This window comes from Ictalurus punctatus, chromosome 4 (assembly GCF_001660625.3).
Source record: "Ictalurus punctatus breed USDA103 chromosome 4, Coco_2.0, whole genome shotgun sequence".
In the NCBI taxonomy this organism is placed as follows: Eukaryota; Metazoa; Chordata; class Actinopteri; order Siluriformes; family Ictaluridae; genus Ictalurus; species Ictalurus punctatus.
This window is the reverse complement of record NC_071284.1, coordinates 7,784,586-7,812,376: the sequence shown is the minus strand read 5'-3', so window position 1 is coordinate 7,812,376 and position 27,791 is coordinate 7,784,586. Positions and strand designations below refer to the sequence as shown.

General features: G+C 39.2%; 2 protein-coding genes across 2 annotated transcripts; one reads left to right on the top strand and one right to left on the bottom strand.

Annotated features, from left to right (window-relative positions):
* Nucleotides 1-1,725: 1,725 nt before the first annotated feature.
* On the bottom strand, nt 1,726-24,352 carry capn5a (calpain 5a). Its single transcript, XM_047154789.2, has 13 exons — nt 24,230-24,352; nt 20,819-20,990; nt 15,634-15,765; nt 8,795-9,003; nt 8,309-8,501; nt 7,837-8,030; nt 7,478-7,555; nt 6,048-6,243; nt 5,514-5,636; nt 4,896-5,092; nt 4,625-4,746; nt 4,405-4,541; nt 1,726-3,738 (listed from the first exon to the last, which is right to left on the bottom strand). The coding sequence occupies exons 2-13, from the start codon at nt 20,981-20,983 to the stop codon at nt 3,556-3,558; spliced, it is 1,929 nt and encodes a 642-aa protein (XP_047010745.1). The 5' UTR covers nt 20,984-20,990; nt 24,230-24,352; the 3' UTR covers nt 1,726-3,555.
* ompa (olfactory marker protein a) lies at nt 9,328-11,483 on the top strand. The gene has a single exon (XM_017466374.3). It carries the CDS (start codon nt 9,580-9,582, stop codon nt 10,066-10,068), a length of 489 nt encoding a protein of 162 aa, XP_017321863.1. The 5' UTR covers nt 9,328-9,579; the 3' UTR covers nt 10,069-11,483.
* Nucleotides 24,353-27,791: the final 3,439 nt, after the last annotated feature.

Genomic DNA, 27,791 nt, shown 5'->3' with positions numbered 1-27,791 from the left:
GATTTATTCTTACATACAATACAGCCTATATATTTAAATACTGTATATGCATATAATCTATACATATTATTTATACCACAGCACTGTTGTGCAAATCACAGATATATGTTAATGTACTTATTCAAGTACTTTAATCAGTTCTATAGTAACAGCTTACACAGGAACTTGTATGGCTCACATACATTTTTATATGATGTAATTTATATAAAATTAATTGTCCCCTTAAACTTAAAATCTGGTTGTGCCACCTTTAGCAGCAATAACTGCAACCAAACGCTTCCGATAACGAGATCAGTCTGTGTGCTGTGGTGGAATTTTGGCCCACTATTCTTTGTAGAACTGCTTCAATTCAGCCACATCGGAGGGTCTTTGAGCATGAACGTCCGATTTAGGGTCCTGTCACAGCATCTCAATTGGTTCAAGTCAGGACTCTGACTAGGCCACTCCAAAACTAGTTTTGCTTTTTCTGAGGCATTCAGAGGTGGACTTACTCCTATGCTTTGGTTCATGGTCTTGCTGCATAATCCAGTTGCGTTTGAGTTTCAACTTGTGGTCTGAAGAGCAGACATTCTCCTTTAGGATTTTCTAGTAGAGAGTAGAATTCGCTGAAGCAGCAAAGCATCCCCACACCATCACACTTCCACCACCATGCTTGACCGTAGGTATAATCTTTTTGTGGAATTTGTTTGGTTTACGCCAGATGCACTGGGACCAGTTTTCCAAACAGTCCGCTTTCAACTCATCAGTCCACAGAACATTCTCCCAAAAATTTTGAGGTTCGTCAAGGTGTGTTTTGGCAAAATTCAAACAAGCTTTAAATGTTCTATGTTAGCAGTGGTTTTCACCTCATCATTCTTCCATGATGCCATTTTTCCCCAGTCTTTCTGATAGTGGAGTCATGAACAGTGACTTTTATTGATGCAAGAGAGGCCTTTAGTTCCGTCGATGTTGTCTTTGGCTCTTTTGTGAATTCCTGGAGGAGTCATTGCTGTGCTCTTGGAGGAATTTTGGAAGGTCAGCCACTTCTGGAAAAGGTTCACTACCGTGTAGTTTTTCCATTTGGAGATAATGGCTCTCACTGTGGTTATTTGGAGTCGCAGAGCCTTTGAAATAGCTTTGTAACCCTTCCCAGACTGATCCATTGCAGTCACCTTCTTCTTCATCGTTTCTGGAATTTTTTTCAATTTTGGCATAGTGTGTTACTGTGTAAGATAGTAGTTTTAACCAACTTCATGCTGTTGAAAAAGTTCTATATTATGTGTTAATTTGATTGAACAGGGTCTGCAGTAATCAGGCCTGGTTGTGTCTAGTCCAGCTGAACCCCATTATAAATGCAGTTTCATAGATTTGGGGAATTAACTACAGGTGCAAATATATTTTCACACAGGCCCAGTTGGTACTGAATAACTTTTTTGCTTCAAAATCAATAACCATCATTTAAATACTGTATTTTTGTTTACTCAGGTTGCCTTTGTATTACCTTAGAGCTTGTTTTAATTTCTGAATGAGATACACAAAAACAGAAGAAATACTTTTTCACAGCACTGTACCTATGAGACAATAGATACCTTAGGTATATTTGGAACAACGTAATAAATACTGTCAAACATTATATAAACACCACTCAAAAGTTTAAACACAAACACATTCCAAATGTATGTTTTGAAACATGTTACTTGTTAGAGCGAGAAACAAGTTATAAAAGTAATGAAATTACAATGCAAATCCACTACTCCAGTTCACTTTATTTCAGATTTCATTTTATACTCTGGGTACACATACACAAGTATAAAATGATTAAACTATAAAAAGATACAGGTCATACCTCATAATCTGATCATTAAAACAATTCAGCCTTTTTTTGCAATGTTGTGTGATGCAAGACTGAGTACTAAAGGCACAATATTTGACAGAAAATTTCTTTAGTGACTAAAAATAGGAATTGGTAGGAATTTCAGTGCATGCATACACCTCATACGCCTATAATGTACCACTAATTTAGCCTCAACAGATTATCACATATGTATTGAAATGTTTGTATCAACATAATAATGTCTGTCAAAGGACTTGTTTGGCAGAATTTTTTTCCCCTAGATGTGCTAAAAAACAACAAATTCCATATTAAAAGACATTACACACTGCATATCAAATGATTCACTTAAAAGCAAGAGAGTAAACAAAAGAGTAAACAAGAGACCTCAATAGAACAGAAGCTTCTACAAGAGGGATGAACACTCTTTAGTACCCTTGAAGCTTCCTGATTGTATACTGCCACCAAGTGGCCGTTTTGGTCACTGAAAGTGTCAGCACAGCTGCTTTGATTCTAATCAGCACACACCGCCTTTCCTTCTTTGCCATCTTCGAGTCTTGCCATCCAAACATACAAAATACACTCGTATACTTACTCACCACTTGTATAAAAACCAAACACGTTATGGAAATTGTTGTGCTAATCATATAATACAAGCTTAAGTCATTGCATGTCTTTTAAAAACAGAATTATAAAAATGGCTTGTAAGGCTGCATTGTCCAGTCAATGAAGTTCAGTACAACAAGCTCTGCCCCAGTACCTCCTGGCCCCCAGAAAAGTAAAGCAAGGGTGCATTCACGTGTACAATAGCCCGTCTGAACTGAAACCTGGTGCGTTTTCCACTTTGGTGTTTGTTTGTGCAGGTGAAAACAGCTCAAACTCAGAAAGGGACTAAAACAGCTGGCCCGGGACTATCTGAGCAAGGCTGTCTCGGTCCGATTACACCCTTACTGAGAAAGCAAATCAACTCTAAACTGACCCAACTGCAGAAAGTGAACTAAACCCTAAAATTGTGTGCTTCCTTTGGTGGAAACAAACAGTTCTGCTAAACTTCCTTATGGTGGAAAGGCACCTATAAAGTATATATTATGAGCACTGGTGTGAATTTTATCCACAGTTGAGGCACTATTTCCCTATTGATGGTTGTGTGTTCCACAGGATCAGTCTAGGTCAGAATGTAAATTTAAGCCTGGGTTTAAAAGGCTATATGACGACAGCGCTAATTTGGCCTTCAGCTATTGTGTAGTTTCCTGAGTGCTAATATTATGTAAACATGTTTAATTACTGTCCAGTTCTTAACATTTAATGGCTATTAAACAGATAATAAAAACACTGGATGATTAATTGGCAAGGGAAAGTCACACACTTTTTCCAACATCAGGGAATATATACTGTAGGATCACACAGGAATTGCTTTCCTTGGCTGAATAGTGGCATTAAGTGTTACATACAGTAGAATTCCACATATGTTAGAAGGAAATGTATCAATTAGCAATGTAATAGCACACTGGTTTTGGTCCAAGAGATAATGTAAACAGAATTCATTAAGGCCATTATTATTAAACCTGTAAAACCCCACTACAGACATAGGTGGTTAGAAAAGTCTGAAGTATGGATTGTGTAAACTACATCCACAAAAGAAAAGTGCGCTCCATATTATCAAAGCTTCACATATAACAGACAAATCCAGACACCGGTGAAGCTTATCTTCATGATCCTTTTGATTTCGGCTGACCTGGATGTTCTCAGATATTGGTGAGAACATTGCTCGTGAGGAGGCTCACAAAGAGCATGCCCGGAAGATCATTCTTCTGATGGCTGCCTTTGCCCTGCAGATGGAGTGTGTGATCATTCTGCAGGTCTGAAACGTCTGTCATCAGAGTCACCTGACCCAGGAATGAGTCAGAAAGGACATTTTTGTTGTAAATCTGTGGGGAGACAATGAATTATTGAGAAAATGAATTATAATCTGCAGCAGGTTTTCAGTTTTTTGTTTTGTTTTTTACTTTTCCAACCACAATTATCATGCTTCTTGTGCCTTGCTTTCCACATAATATTATCTTTAGAGGACCTTAAAGTCCCTCACAGCTTTGTTATATTTTTATCCTTTTGATAATTTTAAAATATAAGATATGCAGTGGTATCTCAATGGTTAAGATGTTGGACAACTGATTGGAAGGTCATGAGTTGAAACCCCAGCACTACCAAGCTGCTACTGTTGGGCCCTTGGGCAAGGCCCTTAACTCTCAACTGCTCAGATGTATAAAGGAGATTTATAAAGAAGTATGTATTTTTTTGTCAAATTCATCCATCCATCTATTTAACCAGCTATCTATTTATATATAAAAGTTATCCACCTACCTACCTACCCACCCACCCATCTATCTACCCAATCACACTTCAACCCAATCAACTCACCCAGTCTTCTACCCACCCATCCACCTACCTATCTTCTCACCCATCCATCTATGTACCCTTTTATATTTAAAGATAAAGATGATATAAAGAGAGCATGCCTTGAAAGGAACAGCCACTAATCGAATTTATTTTGGTACCCAAAATATGTGATATGAAACACAGCTTCAATCTGTTACCTGAATGTGTATCCGCTCTTTGGGTTTCTTCCTGTAGAAGAGCGCCTTCACATCAAACTCGGGACTCAGAGTGTCCTTGTGCACGGGTGAACGCACCTTCTCCCCTTCACAGCTGATGATCACATATGGGTCACATGCTGCAAAGAGAGCCACAGAGTCAGTCAAACATCTGCATAGCTTTTGAAACTATTATAATCAATACAGAAGTAAAAACATGTACATCCGTCAGAGTCCTGGCCCTCCAGTCCAACGGCCTTCATCACATGCACTTGCGTAACCAGCTGTGGATAACCACACAGGCCTGTCCAACACGTCTGCGGAGGCTCATCCAGGGTCAGTTCCCTGAGACACAAAATAATGTAATGAGACATAGGTGATCTGCACGGAGTCAGAGTTGTTTTTTTTTATAATTATTATAAATGCATAAGGCTAATATAAAGAGATGCAAGCATAACGCAAAGCTAGAAGAGGAGAACTGGGTGAATTATTACTTGCACTCTGAAGGCACATCTGTGAAAACTCGTAGCAGGAAGTCTCCTTGTAGTCCAGGGTCAAATGTCGTTGGGATGATAACATAACGACCTTCTTTCAGGTCTTTTCGCAGGAACACACTGCGAGAGTTGATGTAGACAGAGCTGAACATCTTCTGCTGTGGCTTGTGCATGCGATAGATCCTGTTCAGCTCCACCTGAAGGGTGAAAATAAGACAACAGTTGAACAAACAAACAAACAAAAAAAAAATTGTAATTTGCTATTACAAATAGTTGGGTCTTACTCACATTATGCAGTCATTAAATACAGAAAGAATCAAGAGAGTGACATCCCTCAGTGTGTGTGTGTGTGTGTGTGTGTGTGTGTGTGTGTGTGTGCGCGCGAGTGTGTGTGCGCGAGTGTGTTCATGTTTAGTCTGTCTGGGCATGTTTTTATATCGTGGTAGGGACCAAAGATTGTCTTGAGTCATCTGGCTTGTCCCCATGAGGGAAAGTTTGGTTTCCTGTGTGTTACTTAGATTAGTTTTAGGTGTACAGTACGTGCAGCATTAAGTAGCTACATTAATTATTACATCTACAGAAGGTCCCTCACAAGGCTAATAAGATATAGGCGTGTACCCTTTGAATGTCGAAGCCCATTGCAAAGTTCTCTCCTTTGCCTTCTTTAAGTCGAGATCTTTTATCTTTCTGCTGTAGGCAGATTAGAACTTCATCCTCTGGCTTCTTCACATCAAACACATACTAGGGAAAAGCACAATCAGATGCATCAACAATAACAACAAAACATTGTACACCAGTTAGTTCTTGTCCTCTAATTTGATTGTACAAGCAACACTCCAAGAGTGCTGATATTTAGCATAACAGCACTGGCACATTTTACTGTTTGCATCACCCTGCAATAGAGGTCGACTGACTGATTGGTTTTGCCACACCGGCAAACCTGGTTTTCTCGGTTGCATCCGTTGCGGAAGCAACTGAGAAGGGTCCGCAGTCATTAAACAGTACGAGAGAGGCCTCTAAAGGCGAAATAAATCACTGACAAATTTTGTTGTGTTGTTCAAAGTATTTTTTCATTCAGTTTGGATGGCTCTATTTTTATTTGTATACCTTTAGATTAAATGAACATGTGCTTACACACCCACATACACACACCTGAGGGTTCTGAAGGTATGTGGCTTTGTTGTTAATGCAGCCTCCAGAGCGGTTCTTCAGAGGATCATCATTACGAGACCAGGTGCCAAACTTCACATCCTCTTCCCAGGTCTTATGGATGCTCAGGTATGACGTGTTAATGAGGCGGCACAGGATCAAGTCTGTGAAGTGCTTACAGAAATCATCAAAGGTCATCCTGAAATGGAGGAACAGGGCAAAAATGCTGTTAGAACAGGATTACACTAACAGCAGATGTGTTATTTCGCAAAAAGAATGCTACATTTTTTCCAATTTTGAGCGTTGAAAGTTTTACATATAGCAGGGTTTTAATCAAAATATCCTCCTGATATATTTCCAAACTTTTGACTAGCATATTTTTATACGAATTTTGGGATATCGTATTCTTAAAAAATGCTGGATCAAAACACCGGATGAAAAATAAAATCTCTAAAATGGTGGAAAGAAGAAAAAAAAAGGACAGAAAAAAAAAAAAAAAAAAAAAACCACCACCACTTATGCACTCGACTGATAATTTTTTGATTTTGATAAGAAGACATATGCATAAACTACAATGGAAACACATTTACAGAATGAATTCTGTATGCAGAGCAAGGGCAATGTGCTTTGCTTTGGGAACTGGGGCACAGTGTGTCAGCATAACCGGACTAACCAGCCGTCCAATCTCGTTGCACAGCATCTCAAATGTAGTTTTTGTCATTCTGAAATGCCCGAGCCAAAGTTTTTTATCGCAATGATTTGGTATAATTACCTCCCAGAACAGTCTCACAATTCCATTCCCAAATATCAGACATGCGCCTCCGATCGCAAGGTTTGTGACACCGCTGTCCCCGAGCGCTCTGTAGTGCAAGTAATTTATTATGCTGGAAAAAAGTGACTTCCCTGGTTCAGCTACTTCCATTTGTATTAATACTTTGCGCCAGTTTCCCCAGAAGTGACCATTTTGTTCTCTTGAACACATTTGGTGAAAACAGTGCTTTATTCTCAAATGCTTTATGCAATATTCAAATTTTTCACACAAGTTAAATTCGCAACTTGGAGGGAAACATGGCTATTGATTGTTGTGTGCAGTCATTTTTAACCCTTTCCCTTTTTGAACTGCATATAGGCTTGTAAATCTATGCAGCCACATCAGAGACATCAGAGTTTTTCCAAATTGAAAATCTCAATTTGATTCATTCACATCTATAAATGAATAGGCACCTACTGTTTTGTCACTGTGAGCATTGCATTAGAAGGAATTAATAACCTACTGATCTTTTTCTTTACAGAAAAAGCAAAAAGCATTGTCTACTTACTATTGGGCAGCATTATTAGCATATTATAACATCTGATTTTCAAAGAGGGACATTCTAGAAAAAGTTAAAAAATAAATAAATAAATAAAAATGCGTCAATCAAAGAGTCTCTTACCAGAATTCACCATCGTCTCGCACAGTTACTCCCAGCTTCTCCCGTTCACTTTTACTGACCTTCTTCCATTCCTCTGAGCTAGACAGGAAGAGGAAAAAAAGCATTTTGCATTTCGTCTATTAGAAGTTCAGTAGGTTAATGTGTGAATATTCTTAATCTGTACTCCTTTTTCTACCACATACTGTACAAACCATTAGATATTTTAATCATTAATATACACCCTATTCATTTTACCTACTTTCTTATTCTACTCTTATTTCCTGTTTGTATACAAAGTATACTTGGTCAATAAACAAAACTAGAGGAAAAAGGGAAGTGTCTTCTGCCATTTTTCCTGCAGGGGGCAGGCTTGCACCAACCTGTCACTCCAAGGCCCGTTCCACTCTTTCTCCCCCCAAGGGTTCCTCATGCGGATCATGGTGAGCTTCTCAGACTTGAAGAACGAGAGCAGGCCGTGACCCAGACGCACCTTGTGCACATCCGTCACTGCGTATGCGTGACCTTTGACCAGACCGCAATCGAGCCGAGCCTCCATGTCGGCCTGAGAAGTCGCCTGCAAACACACACAGATTACATTATTCGATGTATAATTTTCTATAAGTTTATTTATTTATTTTTATAACTGATGAATTTATGAGAGTTATATTGTTTTTAACTTCAAAACAGTACAGCTGTACACATCACGAAAATGAGTACACTAATGAAATCAAAATCAGTTAAGAGATCATTTAACACTAAGTAATATGAATCAAATAAGTAAATCTGGTATTTCTTTTGCACACAAGCATAAATATTAACACAAACTCTCTCAGTCGGCTACAGCAAAGTCACCCTGATGGAGCAGCTGATGAGGCCTCCTCTGTGGTGGACTTTGAGGACGCGCTCAAACAGCTGGTTGCGTGCTTCTTCGTCCTGATTGAAGCGACCCTCCACCAGGTCAATGGGTTCTGAGACGCCTCCAGTGAAATCTACCAGCGCGTCGGCTGTGTTTCCGCCATCCAGAGCCTCGTAGCAGCCATAAATCCTGGATGGTCATAAAGAGGTCGACATTAGCAGATGCTATCAAAAGGCAAGTAAAATTTAGTCTGTTACTTCATTTATATACAGTACATCTGGGGGGAAAAAAACATTATGCCTACAAGATCATAGTGCAAAATATAACGCAACTGTGTTTAGACTGCATTGTCAAGACCATGGCAAGTTAAATTAAATTATATAACAGCAAGTAATACAGGATAACTGAATGCAGTAGGAACCTCAAGTGCAATGCCACACACGTTACTATTGCCCTTTAATAAAATAACGGATTTCACTTGCTTGGCGTAGGCTTTTTCCACCAGTGCGCTCCAGAACTCATTGCTGTCGTTAGAATGGCAGTACATCAGATGGCCGTTGGTGGTGGGTAGCCGATCATCAATGACCACGTCCACCCACTCTCCAAAACGCCAAAACCGAAAGTGGAAGATCCCAACGTAATCCTCTGGCTTGTCCTTCTGCCATTCCTGGTCCTTCCAGTCTGGAATCACCTAAAGAGAAAAGCATATATATTCTTCATAAATAAAGTTCTCACAGTTCTGTGCTTCATTTAGAGCAATGGATGACAACAGATACATACTGCTGTTATGAAAGTCAGTAGAGAGGACACGTTAATATGAATGCTAACAGTAGAACTCAACACAAACTGTATGATCATATTCTTCCGCCACACCTGACAGACTTCATTAGGTTCATGTTTACTCATTTACACACACTTAAACCTCACTTGTAGGATAGATCATTGTTGTGGAACTCTCAATTGTCAAGAGGTGCCTAAGGGAGAACCGGTAAGCTGCTGCTTTGCACGTCATTAGCCTTCTGTTGCTTAGTGATGCAACACATCACACACCAACCATGAAGCCACTATTCGCTCCTGTATTCCACTAGTGCATATGAAACCGAATCAATGCAGTCCTCAGCAAAATTAGGCTTATTCCCCTCTGGGAGCAGACAGAGAGGATGGGGCGGGGTAGAAAAAGTGTGGGACAGAAAGAGGAGGAAAAGTAGAGAGCTCCCAGGCAGACACATTCACACACACACACGGCCACAGAGAAACTCTTTCAGTCATGGGCTCGGAGAGTGTGATGGAGCTGGAGTTCACGGAGGACCTGCAACTGACCGAGGTGATGCGGCTGAGGGTTCAATCTCTGCAGCAGCGTGGGCAGAAGAGGCAAGATGGCGAGCGCTTGCTTCTGCCCCATGAGGCAGTGTACCGGCTGGATTTCACCGACCAGGAACTGACCTTTTCTCACTGGAACGTGACCCTGACTGGGACAGGCCGTCTTTCAGTTACAGGTATCTCACAGCTATGGACACCCGACCTCACCAATCTGATGACGCGCCAGCTGCTGGAGCCCACAGGCCAGTTTTGGAGGACGGCTGGTGACCCAGACGACGTGCCCATTAAATGCCTGGAGGCTGACATCCAGGAGTTTGGAGAGAGGATCGCTGAGCTGGCCAAGGTCAGAAAGGTCATGTACTTCCTGTTCGCCTTCAAGGAGGGAGTGGAGAAGGACGGTGTAAAGTGCTCGGTGGTGTTCAAGAGGAGCGCCTAGGCTGGGTTATGAGTTTGGAAGAATGGAAAGCCTTTGATGTAATATTTTTCTGAAACATACTAATGCTTAAGTTCACTAGCGTTTCTCCCCTTTTATATCATTCTCTAATTGACAGAGTTAATAGTGAAATGTGTTTGTTGTAAGAGTTTAAAATCAGACTAAGTTAATGTCGAATTAACGTGATGTGTACACATACATATACACACACAACGTCCAAACGGCTGCTTTAATTATAATTATTTTTGTGTGAAAAGTGTATATGTATTACATATATAGTTCCTTAAATGCTTATTGAGATTACAGAGCATTCAATATAATGGAGTTATGGAGCATTTTAACAAACCCTGTACTGTAATACTTCTCTTATTATAATATAGACTGTGTTGACAGAGAAATACATTAGCTTATATTACCACTACCTCCAATGTTCTGCTTAAACTGTGATTCATTTTATGAAAAGCTCAAAATATAAAAAACACATGTAAAACTTAATAAACACAGAGTCTGATCAATTAAAATATTTATGTCATCCACATATGTCTCAGTGTCTCTCTCTTAATTAGCGAGTGAGTGAGTGGAAACCCAGTCAGACCATTAGTTGTTCACTCACTTCAAGGTCAGTCCTATTGGACATTAGGTCACTGTACACTTTAATCAATATTACAGATCATCATCCTGTCCTGCCTGAGGCAGACAGTGTGGACAAACATCACAGATCTCACCATCAATCTATACATGACATTCAAAAGCAGGGACAAGAGAGTCAAAGGATATTGGTGTAATTATAAACAGTATTATACATTATACCCGGTATAATATATTATACCCTTACTGAGACCCAAGCACATCTGACTGTTTAGGACAATGTATTACATATTACACATTTAACATAAATGACAGGTTTATATTAATGCTCACGTTCTAACACAATCACTTCTCATTCACAGAGACGTATGCAGCACATCTACCGTATGATCCAAATCTAATAATAAACACAGCCAATCAATTGCACTGTACGAAGACCATTAAAATGACTTCTTTTGCTCCCTGACATTTGAATTAATATCTTGGGCTTTGGTCACCCCTCTCCTTTAATTCTTTTCAGTCTCTCCTCATAAGTATGAGCATCAAAAGAATTTTCTAAAATCAAGTCAACATTAGCAGTGTTTCTGTGACCGGCAGTTTGTTATGAGGTTCTATCATTTTGAGAGGTCTACCAATGATAAACAGAAGCTGCACTACCCAATAAATGTTGAGATGGGGTTTTTTCTGTGCAAAATTGATGTTGGGCGAGGAGACCTGGTAAGCACTCAGCGTCCATTTCATCCCAAAGGTGGATCTGAGGCCAAGGCTGTGCAGAACACTCAAGTACTTGAAAACCAACTTTGGCAAACCATGTCTTCATGGACCTCACTTTGTGCACAGAGACATTGTCATGCTGAAACAGATTTGGGCCTCTCAGTTCCAGTAAAGAGAAATCCTTAAAGCTAAAGCATACAAAGACATCCTATACAATTGCGTCAACAGTTTGGGGAAGGCTCACACATGGGTGTGATGGTCAGATGTCCACATACTTTTGGCCATATAATGGATGCATATAAAACACATTTACAGCAGCCAAAGCTTACTGCAATAAGTTTATAGATAGATTTTAAATGATAAGGAAAATTAGAACGAAGCCACATCCCCTTCACTGAGATTAAGAAGCACAGAATAAACACCTCCTTCCCCGGGACTGACAAGCACTTAAGCCACAACACCTTATGACCTGACATCCATAGAACCAGGCCTGACAGCCTCCTTCACTGCGACTGAAATTTAGACCATATACTTACTGACAAATATAAAAAGGGGAAGACAACAAATAAGCAGCAAGAAGACAACAGAAAACCCTGAGGACCACCTGCATATATATATGTGTGTGTAAGCAGAGGAAAGCATAACAATAATGACCGGCTCCTCAGGGAGAGAATGAGATGAACGTGTACAGATGTGCTAGAGAGACGACAGTAATGAGACCTCAGGAGGGAATGAGGTGCAAACCAAAGAGAGAGAAACCCCACAATGGAACTAAGGAGGAGCCGAGAGATTAGAGAAGGGGGAAAAAATAAATAAATCCACCAGAGGTGAGAGACACATTTCAGGAGTTGCACTTACACAACACTCAAGAACACTCCTTCATATAAAGCTGCAGAGAAAATGCATTTGGAATCTATGTGTACAGTACAGCAAAAAGTCATGAGACTGTACATTAACCTCAGTGTCTCAAATTAACCAGCCACTGAGCAGATCACTCATTAACACATCTTTTGCCTGTATAGAAATATTGGTGCATTTTTGGAGGGCAATTGTGTAAAACAAGGAATGAACACACTGTAAAACTCTGCATTACTCTGGCCTATGCTTAAAAGAACTCAACAGCCTTAAAATTATATCTTTGAGGTTTGAATGTATTAGGGATACAATAAAAAAATTTTTTTTGGAAACACCACTTTAAATAACAACAACAAACAAACAAACAAAAAAAAACAAAAAAAAAAAAACACAATGAGCAGTGAACAGAGAAACAACAAGAAAGTTAAAGTAGGTCAATAATTGTTTAGCGTATACACTGTTGCCAACAGGAAACCTTTTGAATCGGTTTCCTACAGGAAATGACATGGTATGCAATGGGTCCCTTCCTGGCACTGTGCCCAAAACCCGTCACTCATAATTAGGCCAAAACGTGTTGGATACAACTTCATGCACACAACAAATCAACAGTGAGGAACATCCCCCCCAGTAGACAAAAGGGCCCTAGGGAGACCCAGTGTATCCCACTAATTTACTTTTCCAGACGCTGTCTGAATTTCCATACCCGATAAACAAGTGCCTTTTCTAGCATTTCCAGCCCTACACAAGAATCCGGTAATTTCTATAGCATGCACCAGAAAATAAAAATGTGCAGAGATTCATAACTAGCACATCCTTGATATGCAAACTTGCTTATTTACAGCGATTTACTCTCAGGGGGTAGTGAGATCTGGATCGACAGCTCGACTGTCCAGCTGAACTAATATACTGACCAAGTAAGTAAGTGATTTCCACTACAAAATACAAACACTAACTATACAGAGAACCACATCCAGAACGCTCACCAAAATTCACACCACTGAAGTCTCTACTTCCAGATCAGGGAGCTGTTCATCCAAATCTCAGTAGCCAATGAGATTAAATCGGCATTAGGCCCACCCACATGAGCGGTTTGTGCCAGAATGGTGAACACAAACTTGGAGCGTGAACTGAAAACTCTGGTAAAGTATTCATAAACCACAATTAGAAAAAGGAGGCTTAGAAAACTGTTTTAAAAAAAAAAAAAAAAAAAAAAAAAAAAAAAAAAAAAAAACCCCAACACACACCACACTACCACCGTTTATTTGAAGACCACATTAAATTTTTGCAACAGAGTTCACTGTTTTCAGTTTAAGAGTGTTTTTCTTCTTTCGCATTGTATATTTTTGTTTGTTTCTTGAGAAGTTACATTCAATACTTTTGGCACAAATTGAATTCTATAGTTTAACCATTGTCTGTTCAACCACATGATTGTACAGTGATTATTTTCCGGTAGAGGAAATTTGATCATTGGAATTGAGTAACTAGTATCTGACTGGGTAAGAGAAAAATTTTATTCCAGACTTAGAGTGTATATGACTGTGTGACAGGATTTTTTTAAAATTATTTTGTCATTGAATAATTCATCCTTCTTTCTTCAGCATACTCATTTTACAGCACGATATTTCATTTAAAGAGACATGCATTATTGCATGAAAGAAGGTGAAGAAAAGATCTTTACTTACTTTAAAAATTATATGTACTTTACTTCATTTAAAATGAGTATGTCCTTTAAATTAATATTTTTACAAGACACCATGTCCGGCAAGATCATAACGGTATTTACCAGGTAACAGAAATCCTAATTTATTTAACATTTATGGAAGGAGTCTCCAGTACTTTGTACCAGTCATCTCAAAAGTTTTTGCTTTCCAGTCCCTTTCATTCTAATGCATTATACGTTAGTGTCGGTGCTTTCAAACAGAAACTGTTCCACCAACAGAGAGCATTTGGGACTGACTGCTTTGGGTGTTACAGTTTCTCTGTAAGGTGACAAGTTGCGTTTTCTGTCTTATCAACTTCAACAGAGAGGTGAAAGAGGGGGGGGCGAGGCGCATGAGGGAACGATTGTCAAAACTATTTTCAATTAACAAGCTATTTATTTAGTGCACACCAGATCTGAAAATCATTACAGTTAAACCATTATAGAAATACATAACATCTGTAGCAAACATGTCAGTGAAGATGTTTTTTTATTTTTACAGATACCCCAAACTGTTTTTAAACACCAGTTTACGTCACTGAGGCGATTTAAATGCTTGTAACTAAAACACAAAGCCAATGCCTGGAAACAGACATGGTCGACTCAGGGTTCAGGATGTTTAGTTCATATTACACTGAGATAGAGGAGCACATGAGTATTAATGTGGAGAGCAAATGAGGCCCCTGGAGGGGCAATGACACAGAGTTTAGTGCCTCTTTATCTGGCTCATCAGTAATGCAGCATAAACAAGAAAAGGAAAGCAACATACGGCACAAAAATGAAAGCTCCATCACACTACACTGGGTGTTGCCTTCTCAAAAAATGGGAGCAAAATAGTCATGTAAAGAAAGCACAGGCTTCACACACACACACACACACACACACACACACACACACAGTAATAGAGGAGTATCAATGTAAGAACTCCTCAGCAACAACTATAATTATGGAAAATGCTATTAACCCAGTTTCATATGATAACTGCTGCATCTTTTGCCATAGTTCATCTAGATTTTTCATAGTTTACCTTTCGCCATAGTTCAGAGCACACAACAGATTGAGGCAGACGGACTACAACGGTAAAAGACCATATGAGGATCAGAAATAGGAACCTGAGGCCACAATGGGCACAGGCTCAAGGAAACTGGACATTGGAAAAACATTTTCTAAACTTACTGCATAATAAGTCAATTAATAAATATCACAGGTGGTGTTATTTGTACACAATAATTTTGACTTGTCAACTGGATTCTGTACAGTTGCAAATAAATAAATAAATAAATAAATAAATAAATAAACCAGGGTAAGTTACAAAAAAATATGCTTTATAACCTACTACTTCATGTCTGCCATTAGGCCACTGTAAAATAAATAAATAAATAAAAAAATTTAAAACAAAAGGCCCCCACCATGCATCGCAGTTGAATCTACCAAGAAGGGAATTAGTAGCTAATCCGGTTTGCTTGACTTTAAGCCCTTTCGCTATCATACATATATTGATCAAAGTGGCATACTCAAACTGGTGACTCAGTAGATCCTGGTTTGGTATGTACTTTGTAACTCTATTGTGTACTCTGTTAGTAACTGCCCAATCTATCCACTAACCAAATACATGCCATGACAGGACTTGACTCCCGCCCCCCCATTACCTCATTAGGAGGACAAACCTGAAGACAAAGACAGGACATGAAGACAGACATGAGGACACTCACTTTGTGCCACAGGGCCTCTCTTGAAGCAAGGCTCGAACAGGCTGCTACAAACCAGCAGTTTCCCAGTTGCCCCTGTTGCAAGTCATGAGCGCTGATGCCATTGACAAACAGGTGTGGGTCCTCACAGAGTTCCTGAAAAGAGAAGGAGAGTGAATCGACTGGTTAAATACCTAGAGTATAATTCATTTTCCTTCCGCTATTCCTGCTGGGGGTCACGGTGGCAACAGACTGACTACATCCCCAGCCAGCAACTCATCCTAGGGGATCCGCAGACATTCCCAATCCAAGTGGGAGACCTTTCCAGCAGGCCCTGAGTCTATCCTGGGGTCTACAGCTAAACCATGAGCCTTAAAACAGAGCTAGTAATTGTTTAAACAAATCAATTTAACAGGAAACACCTGGGCAATAAGAAACACCCGTCAGTCACGTGTTCCAATATTTCTGATCACTTGAAAATTGGGTGGGTTCAAACTTTCAGTTATTTACATCTAGGTGTGTTAATCAGGAAAAGAAATCTGAAATTCTGATCCACCATCTCAAACCCAAATGCCTTCATTGTATAAGAAAAACAAATGAATTGGCCTTGCCATTCCAATACGCTCAGAAGGGACTGTATATACAATATCACAAAGACACATGCACAGCTGTCCTCAGAGTGACACTAGCCAATCGTGGGCATCTCTGAGCTTATGTATGTAGAAGAGGGAAAGCAGTGCTTTCCTCAGAGTGTGTTAAACTGTCCTGTGATGTATGAACAGCAGATTGAAAAAAAGTAGTGGCTTCACAAGTATAGGAGGAAGCACATGCTAGCTTTCACCCTCCCTGGTTGGTAGCTGTTGTGTGATAGGGGAGAGCAGACTAATGGTTGGGGAACTGGGTACGATGATGGCACAAATGTGTTGCTTAAACTTTAATAGTATGATCTAGCTTCAACCAATCTTGCCATATCGATACATAGGACAGTTACACTAGAGATTAATGAAATAACATACTACATACATGGTTGGGGGTTCAAATCCTGCCTAGCCCTGTGTGTGCAGAGCTTGCATGTTCTCCCTGAGCTTCAGGGGTTTCATCTGGGTACTCCAGCTTCCTCTCACAGTCCAAGGACATGTGTTGACAAAATATTATACTTAGTCATTTATTTATTGAGGAAAATGATCCAATATTACAAATCTGAGTGGCAAAAGTATGTGAACCTCTGTTTTCTGAATCTGGCGACCCCCGTGTGCAGAAATAACTGCAAATAAACGTTTCCAGTAACTGTCTTGACCTTAATCCAATAGAAATGTGGTGGAAGGACCTGAAGCAAGCAGTTCACGTGAGGAAACCCACCAAGCTGTTCTGTACTGAGCTACAGGCAAAAATTCCACTAAGCCGATGGGCTCAGATCAGTCCTGCACATCGGTTTGGAGGAATTTTAGCCTGTTGTTTGGGTTTCCTGCTTGCTTCAGGTCCTTCCACAACATTTCTATTTGGATTAAAAGTCAGGACTTTGACTTGGCCATATAAAACATTAATTTGACTTGGCCATTCCAAAACATTAATTTTATTCTTCTTTAGCCATTCTTTGGTAGAACGACTTGTGTGCTTACGGTCTTGCTGCATGACCCACTTTCTCTTGAGATTCAGTTCACATTCAGATGTCCTGATATTTTCCTTTAGTATTCACTGGTATAGTTCAGAATTCATTGTTCCATCAATCATGGCAAGCTGTCCTGGCCCAGATGCTCAAACCATGATACTAAAACCACCATGTTATAAGGTTCTTATGCTGGAATGCAGTGTTTTCCTTTCTCTAAACATAATTCTTCTCATTTAAACCAAAAAGTTCTATTTTAGTCTCATCTGTGCTAAAACATTTTTCTAATAGCCTTCTAAGCCAGAAGTCCACGTGATCTTTAGAAAACTGCAGAGTGGCAGCAGTGTTCTTTTTGGAAAGCAGTGGCTTTCTCCTTGCAACCTTGCCATGTACACCATAGTAATTCAGTGTTCTCCTGATGGTGGACTCATGAACATTAACATTACCAGTGAGACAGAGGCCTTTAGTTGCTTAGAAGGTACCCTGGGTTTCTTTGTGACATCACAGATTATTACACATCTTGCTCTTGGAGTGATCTTTGTTGGTCGACCACTCCTATAGAGGGTAACAATGGTCTTGAATTTCCTCCATTTGTACACAATCTGTCTGAATGCAGATCGGTGGAGTCCAATCTCTTTAGAGATGGTTTTGTAACGTTTTCCAGGCTGATTTGCATCAAAAACTCTTACTGAGGTGCTCAGAAATCTCCTTTGTTTTCCATGACACACTTCCACAAACATGTGTTGTGAAGATCAACCTTTGGTAGATCCCTGTTCTTTAAATAAGACATGGTGCTCACTCACACATGATTTCAATAAATGGGATGACAAATTAATTGCTAATCCTAGACATTCACATACTTTTGCCACTCATTACATAAATGAACAAGTACAATATTTTTGGCTCATTTGTTTAATTTGGTTCTCTTTGTCTACTTTTAGGACTTGCGTGAAAATCTGATGATATTTTAGGTCATAAGTATGCAAACATATACATTAAAAAAATTCTAAGGGGTTCACAAACTTTCAAGCACCAGTGTACACTTTTTTCCCCACGCACCTCTTCCTGCAGTAAACCTTCAGTACTTCATCTGTCACTTCCACATGCCAATATTCAGTCTGGTTTTTTAAAAAAACAGAAATGGGAAAACTGCATGATAATGATTGGCAAATCCTGTTTGTTAACATAGTTTGTTTAATCACATTTTATTGGCTATCAGCCACTAAGGGGCATGTTCAAACCAAACGTCCACCCCTTTAACCCTACTGTAGATCAAAAAAGCCCATGTGACATGTTACAGGAAGCTGCTTTAATTTGGTGGCGCTCATCCACCATCTCTAGTAAAAGCACTGTAGAACACTCAGTCAGTTATTTGCTCTTTTTGTGGGTTTGAGGAACAACACTTTATACACCACAGACAGGAAAGGGAGCTTCAATACTAACTACACACAACATCATCACTAGAAACATGTTTTTACAGTAATACCTCGAGTCTTTTGCTCTAATGCTAACACATACAGCTAAACATGCAGTATTTTTTTAAAATACATTATTTTGCTAACCAAAATAAATATGCAATTTAATAAATAATTTAAAAAATAAATAATATGCAATTTTGACATGACAAAAACTGAAAATCAGCACACGCCTACAGACGACCATGAACTATAAATCCTGGAACATACTACCTCTTGTGACTGCATAACTTAAACAGTGAGGGGTGTACTCCAAGTTGTAATACTGTATCGTTGCACAAACAAAACCTCACCCACACTACACATGTGAAACCATCTCCACCCAGAAGATCATTTCAACCAACCTGTCTTGATTTACAAACAGCTATTTGTTCCCTCCACCCGATCACGTTATAAAGCCTCTCCCTCTGTACAATCGCCACACAAACCTCAAAACAATTATATATAAAAATAATTTTAAAAAATTTTTAAAAAAAGAAATAAAAAAACATAGAAAAGTCTACACAGCCTAATGCATGGACATTACTTTCAGTTCTGCATATCTGTATTCTCAACTGTGGGTTTCATTAATATTTAATGCTGGGATGTAATGGAGAAATGTACAATCGATTTAGCAGAGCCAGAGTAATGGCCTCAGCTGTATTTTATCCAGATTGCATCTGATAGTAAGCTCTCAATGATCAACATGATGGAAACTGGGAGAGAAATAATATTTAGTGTGTTAGGTTTTAGTTTGTTAGGTAATAACAATGTGTAAATTTGTGTAAATTCAGTTATTATTGAGTCTTGTGGACTATATGTAAATATCTGATGTGAAATAGCTTCAGGGTAGGACTAAATAAAAAACTAAAAATACAGTTTTTAATGATTCCTCTCATTAATTTAAAATTATTACCATTTTGCAGATTCTGCAAGGCTTATGTAAACTTATGACCTCAACTGTAAATAATAATAGGAACTGACTGCTTCACAGACATTCCACAGCATTAAAGGTAACTATAAACAGATAAAAAGTATGATGTGAACAAGTTGACTTTTTAAACCAAGCCAGGACACAAGCTCTATTTTAGTTTATCCAAATGTTTGACACATGCACAGATGTATATGTTCCACATGGGCGAAGAACCTGATTACTGGACTAAAATCCAGGTATTAGATTTCTTGATATCACATAACAGCAGTAACCTGATACAAGTTATTATAGAATACTGTTTACATGAGCACCTGAATGATCTTAAAACCAGTAGAGAAAAGGTCAATAAACTGATAATGAACAAAAAACTATGTATTGTGCAGTTCTAGTCTGTGAACCTCTAGTATTTGTTTCCTCTTGACTCCTGTAGTACTACAAGGACACTATGACTGACAACACTGGACTTTAAAACACTGGCAAATAAAAATCACTTCATCATTTATTTACACATTCCGTATCACAATCCGGTATTGCAGTGATCTAGTCCTGTGTACTCTGTTTCTATTTCCTTACACCATGTAAAGTATTCTGCATTCATTTCCAATACAAACACTATACACATGTTCCGTTCCATAGGATTAGCTCATTTATCATTTGCTTGAGTCTTGATTAACACGTGCTCTGCTGCAGGTAATGATGCAATGTGCCTTGAAAGAATCACATCCACAATAGTTTCTGGTTTGGAATGGTTAGGAGAAAAATCTAATGTAGATTAGATTTGTTAAGATATGTTTGATGGTCAACATTATTTTCCTTAATTTTGCACTAAAAGTATAAGGCGAATGAAGTTATAACAATTAATGGAAGTCTATCTGACGCAAAATATTTTTGTAAATACATCAACAAATCTTCTTACTTGCTTCAAATGACAATTTTTATATTTTATAACCTCATTTTCAAAATAGCACAGATTTCAATCCCTATTTAAACAATTAATTTTAAAGTGAAAATTTTGGGGAGGTGGGGCTTATGGGGCACATTGTAAAAACATATTTTCGTGTTGAAAAGGAAACAAAACTAAAGATGCAAAACATCAGACAGCAAACATGTCTTGCCTGGTTGACTCGTTTTGAAGTGAAAGTTGTGTACATTTGATTTTTCACCAAACTATCCCTTTAAAGCAACCCTCGTCTCATCGCTTCTTCAGTTCCTCACCTTGGGCCTCTTCCATATGACTCTGCCGAAGTGGTTGCCTTGGAAGAATAGCGAACGGTCCTCAGCAGGGAAGAGTGGGTCTTCAAACAACCTCCCGTTCTGCTGGCATTGTTTTCTCAGAGCAGCAAACTGTTGGTCCTCGAAGGGAACGACTGAGGAGAACATAGTGAGCCTGTAACAACAACAGAGTAGAGAATGAAGAGGAGGAAGGTGAGGTGTAAAACCGGCTACACATATCTTGGGGACTGGGAAAACCCGAGGCTGAATTGTGGCAAACAATCACAATGGGCATTTTGGTCAAAATCTGTTTGTTTTGTTTTTTCCTGGCATATAAACCAAAAATATATTTAATCAAAATTATGTTTAAAAAAAAAAAATGCCCATGTACTTTCCTGTTGGCTGCCATGTTCTGTAAGGAGCCAGTTTAATGAACACGGTGGTAAAAACTGTCATTCTGCCAAAAGAGATCTAAAACCTTGCTAGCTAAGTTGTTGGATAGCTACAACGCTGTAGCAAAATGGACATATCCAGATCATTTCAGTTTGTAATCAGATACCAGCTGTCTACATGTCATGATGCTCTTGTGACTCAGTCAGATTGAACTCTTTAATTGCAATATCTTTTTTTATTTTTTTTTACTACTTTTGGTGGGAACCAGATATTAAAATGCTATAACTACGCTTCTGGTTGGGATAAATGCAAATATTTCAGTCTAGGAAATAATGTGGTTATCAGTAAAATATGTCAAAATTTCAGCAACATTTTTTTCCAGGCTGCCACACACATGTTCTTATTCTGTTTCAGCTCCTAACACTCCTGATTCAACAAAGGCTGGAGAACAGTTGAAGCAAAAAGATTAAAAATAAAATAAAATAAAATGTTATATCCCTAAAACTTGAAGACTTTTTCCAAGATACGCAACACATTATTTCCTTGTTTAAAAAAAAATATGAAAACTGAGACATTTTGCATTTATGTGCTTAAAAGATAAACACTATTTGTTTACGGGGTCTCCATGATATTCTGTGAAAATAAAGCTATGGTTTTACAATTCTTTGGTCTCTGCCGTAGGGCAACAGTTTCCATCTGTTTTTGTTCAAGCACGAGAGAATTAGTTTTTAGGTTGTGATAAAACGCATACAGCTCCACACCAGCCATCTCCAGAGTTTCCTCTATAGCACTGCAGCTCTCAAAGGGTTTGAATGAGTAAAACATACTGCTGCATACACCGACAACACAGATAGTACAGAATGGAGAAGACAAAGCTGAAAGAGATAACAGATAACCGAGGAGGAGTTCCAAATGGCATGGCTGTTGAAGGTTTTGCTAATCCTGAATGCCACAACAGTCTGTGGCTGGTCGTAGTTTAGCATATTTTAGGAGGAAGCACAGGTCTACAGATTCAGACCATCCTGAATTTGCAGCTGTTCTTAGACAAGAGGAGACCTTTACTCTTGGAAGAAATGGTTGCTCCAGGATCCTTTGGATAATTAAGTGACAGGGACATACAGGGTTCTCCCAAAGAGACAAACCAAAGAACACTTATGGGTTCCAGGTTGAACCTTTTTCATAAGTGTGGAGATAACATCTTGGAATTGAAACTTGAAGGAAACTGTTTTTAAAAAAAATTGAGAGAGAGAGAGAGAGAGAGAGAGAGAGAGAGAGAGAGAGAGAGAGAGAGAGAGAGAGAGAGAGAGAGAGAGAGAGAGAGAGAGAAAACGAGAAACAGCAAATGGCGGACAACTGTTGAACTCCAAGGCCATTGGACTGGCCGTAAGTCCTGCGGTTTTACTGTTGTGGGTTTAATGCTTTCAAGTTGTTGTTTTTTTATGTTGCCACTCATTCCCATGTGGTTAGGCCAAGTAAGTTAAGAATAGAGTCATGAAACACTATGTAATAATCGAAACTGAAGCCCTACACAGGACACTTCCTGTGTTTTGTGTAGCACTGTAGGCTTTTGTTTTATCCATACAGTACAAAGCAGTAAGCGATCATGCGGGGGAAAAGTCATGACAATGACTCACTCACTTACTTCCTCAAATTGCCCAAATGCCAAAGACATATATTAAATAACTATAAGACTGAAAAATCAGTTCAGTTGCGCAGCGTCAGAAAAACAGTCATCAATGATCATGTCACTCAAATGCACAGTACACCACTCCTTTTTTGTTTTCTCAGACACGCTGCTTTTCGGTCCTCAACTGCTGAAGGGGAGGGTTCTGCTCACAGCTATGGAAAAGCAAACACAGGCCTGTTGTCTGGGAGATTAGTCAGATGGTGATAACTGGGGGGGGATCCATCATTCAGCTAACCCTGCTTATGGACTCAATAAACACACTGACAGAAGCAGAGGCTGCCAGAGATGCATTAAGTATGTAGATGGTCTGAAGGAGATTACGTAATTGGTTTATTTGAGATGTTTCCCAGCTGTCTGTAATCAGGTAGAACTACAAGATGCAGTATAATTGTTGTGGTGTGTTAGTGGGTTAATGAAAGAATGCATCCATGTTTCAAAAAGTTTTACGCTTGCTGTAGGTGGACTCCCTCTCCTTGTAGGGTTATTTACACTGGACATCTTCACATCTTCCCACTCCAACATACTTGAGTCAACTTGTTGTCAAGGCGGTTATTGAGCTGCAATTGTTGTGTTTGAGCAGGTAAATACAATGTAGTGCAACGATACTAATGGAGCAGGGTTGGGAAACACTGCAGTAAATCATTTCAGACAAACCTGCCTAACCCGTAATGTAACCTGTACAGATTGGTGATCCAGTCCAATCCATTAGAATATTCAGAGGAAGTCAGATATTTACGCGTGAATGTTACACTTTTCAAGCAATTTGATGTGCGGTGCTGATTTGGAGAAAGTACACAATTAGACCCAACACAGAAGAGGATTTCTATCACATTTTATCTAACTCTATTCCAGCTCCCAGCAAACATCAGCCAGGAAATAAGCACTGTTAAAGGCAGGTTACCTGGCCAGGCGTGTTAGGAACAGGAAGTGGAGAGAATCCCTGAATGCTGGGTTTAAAATACTGCAGTAAAAAATCCATATGATGTTCAGATGTAGGCTACTCGAGGATTAAAGAAACCAGTTTAATGACAAGGTATGCAAAAAAACAAGTATTGGCAACTTGTTGGCAGGAAACAAACATTATCCATAAACACCAAATCAAGCCCATAGTTGAAACTGCTTGAATCAGAGGAATCAAAAGTTTTGCTATGTCATTATAAGATAAATGAACTGAAAACACAAGTTTAATTCTGCATGAAGAATTATAAACACTTCAAGAAATAATATGGATAAAGACCGCGCGCAGCCTGGAAACCCTAGCTTTCCCCAGACACCGTTCAACAGCTTGTCAGCCAAAAACGCTTAGAAGAAGTTTTCACTCTATTTTAGTTTACCTGCAACGTGTCCTCCGTCCCTAATGAGCCTCGTCTCTCCCCGAGGGACCTCACGGTACACTCCGGAGCACAGCTCTTCGTTTGGTTTGTTTGTTTGTAATTATCTTCCTCCTCCCACCTTTCAGAAGGGAGGGGCCATTTTGTGGGGAAGCCGCTCTCCGTCCAAAACGGCGCTCAGGCTGACTGTATCTGTGATTGGTCGCAATGTTCCCGCGCTGAAATGGTCTTTAATCTGATTGGTCAGAACAGTTAGCTCTGTGAATCTTTGTCATATTCTGAGATTTCAAGAAAGTGGTCCCCTTTTCTTAGTAATACTGTTTATATTTACGTTTTTGCTGGTCATTTTCAGACCTCGGTAAACTTAACCAAGTCGATCTACACTATCTGGCCAAAAGTTTGTGGACACTTCACTGTCACACTGTATTTGTACTGTATGTGCTTGTTGAACATCCCATTCCAGATTTAGTCCCTTCTTTGAACCTCCACTCTTCTGGGAAGGCTTTACATTAGATTTTGGAACATGGCTGTGGGGATTTGTGCTCATTTAGCCACAAGTGCATTGGTGAGGCCCGGCACTGATGTCAGGGCTCTGTTATGGGGCGTTAGCTAGACTGTTAATCATCTGGGGCTGAGCCCATCAAAAATGTTTTAAAAACATACTTCTAAATAGTCTCCATGCATTTTTTTCTTGCATGTGAGGGCTAAATGCTTTAAAAATGTGAAAATTTATCATAAGACTTGCCTCGGGTGTTATCACTGATTGCAGGACTACCAGAGCGATAAAATATAAAACTTTTTGGCTATCTAACATGAGAGGCTAGTTTGGTGAGGCTAGCCAAGGGGAGGCACAATAAAGCTATCATTGTATGGGTTTATCTGCTAAAGCGCCATGCAGAGTACGTTAGTTGTCCTTATGCTCTGCTCAGATCATGTTCACGTAACTTGGAACCAATAGACATTTACTCACTTTGTTTTCCTGCTCAGCATAAGATGTTTGTGATTCATTTTCAACCCCTTTACTGGTAAAAAATAAAAAATCGGCATATATCAATTTTTCCCCTCATGTAAACAGACTGTGTGAGCTAGCGTTTGGCAGAATTGAGACCTATCAGCCAATAAAACACATGTATTTCCACATTTTTTCCTCTAAACCCTGTATGATTGGTCTCACCTCCATTCACTGAAGATTAAATACAACACTCTGTTCAATGAAGATACAAAATTACAACACTGCAATCTTCTTTGATTGACATTCAGTTACGTAATGACAAACTGCACCACGTGGAGAATTATTCAGGGCTAAAGAAAAATTCAGTCAGTTTCTACGATACCAAACTTAGCAGTTAATGTCTTCATGGACCTCACATTGTGCACAGGGGTATTGTTATGCTAGAACAGGTTTGGGCCTCTTAGTTCTAGTGAAGCATACAAAGACATCCTACACAATTGTGTGCTTCCAATTTTGTGGTAACAGTTTGAAGGCCCATATATGGCTGTGACAAACAAACAGGTGTCCACAGACGTTTGGCCATATAATGTATTTATTTGTCTTCTAGCGAGGGTGCCTCAAATGCTGGTGTTGTCCTACCTCAATAAACTGTCCTCTCATATTAGTATCTCACATATCATGCAGTTATAGGTATTCATAAAACACCACCACAAGTATTTTGTTCTATTTTGACATCATTATTAGTGTGACCTTATCAGAAAATGCCTTGACAGAAGACTGCTTGATATGCTATCTTACAATCAGAAAACTCCACAGCAGAAGACTGTTTGATATGCTATCTTACAATCAGAAAATGCCTCCAGAGAAGACTATAGGTGGCCTATTTTGATACATTATCTTATTGTCAGAAAATGCCTTCACCATTAAAATGCATGAAGCATGAATTTATGGGTGTGTGAAAGAGAAGTGTGATAGGTATCAGAAAAGATAGGTATCAGTGAAAAAATCTCAGTACCATACTGACAGCAAACCTTAGCCACTTAGCTAACATTCAACAGTAAATAGTCAGATCGAAGACTTGACAATCATTGAGTTTTCAATCACTGTTTATTTATCAAGCATCAGGCATATGTCATATCAGTTGTATACCTTTTACATACTTTTTCATGAACACTAGACTGACGAATGTCTTACTTTCAGGTCAGAACCAGATAATTATAACGAGGTAAAAACAAACTACCAATTGCCGATAACAACCATACTATCAGCAATGATACTGTATAGCAGAAGTGTCCAATGTTATTTGCAAAGGGCTGGTGTGACTAAATTTTTTCATTCCAGCCAATCAGGAGCCACACCTGACTGGCTCCAGATTGGTTGGAATGAAAACCTGCAGCCACAATGGTGACCTAATGATTTGTCCTACAACATCAATTCCGAAAAAAATTTGGGACAGTATGGAAAATGCAAAAAAAACAAACAAAAAGAGTCATATGAAAATTCTGTTCACCCTGTACTACATTGAAAAGACATTATTAACTTTTTTTTTTTTTTTTACATATTTAATTCATTGTTGAAAATTTACACTCATTTTGATGACTGCAAAACACTCCAAAAAAGTTGGGACAGTCGACTGTTTACCACTGTGTAACATCACCTTTTCTTTTAATAAAAATTATTAAGCGTTTGGGAACTGAAGACACCAGCTGGTTAAGTTTAGCAAGCGGAATTTTCCCACATTCATCCATTATGCATTTCTTCAGCTGCACAACTGCACAGAGCCTTTGTTGCCTTATTTTGCACTTCATAATGCACCACACATTCTCAATCAGAGACAGGTCAGGATTGCAGGCAGGCCATGCTAGCACCCGCACTCTCTGCTTATGCAACCATGCGCTTGTAATCTGGGCAGAATGTGGTTTGGCATTGTCCTGTTCTGGATGGCAGCATCCAGAACAGTTGCTCCAAAATGTGTACATTTTTTTGTGAATTAATGATGGAATGCAAACTATGCACCAGGCCTCCTCGCCCGACATCAGTGCCCGACTTCACTAATGCTCTTGTGACTGAATGGGCAAGTCCCCACAGCCATGGTCCAAAATCTAATGGAAAGCCTTCCAAGAAAAGTGAAGGTTATTATAATAGCAAAGGGGGGACTACATATGGAATGGGATGTTCAAAAAGCACATATGGGTGTGATGGTTAGGTGTCCACAAACATTTGGACTACAAAAGGCAAGTTGCCCAGCTGCACATAACAGGGTTTATGTTTTCTAAAACATGTCTGAGCATGAGCTCTCTTATCTCCTACATATTTGGTGAAGATGGGTGGAGCTGCTCACTGATACATTTCAAAACTTGTAAAGCTCAATACTGACATCTTATGGCATGTAGCTCACAACACTGTGCACACTTCATGACATGATTTTAGTAAATACACCGAGTTGCCATTTTATCAGATACTCTGTGTGTGTGTGTGTGTGTGTGTGTGTGTGTGTGTGTGTGTGTGTGTGTGAGACATAAACATCTTTCTGGCCACTGAATTAAACATTCCTACCTTTTTGGTTCCTCTTGTAGGATTCCAGTTAGAAATTCTTGCCTATTTTTTATGCAT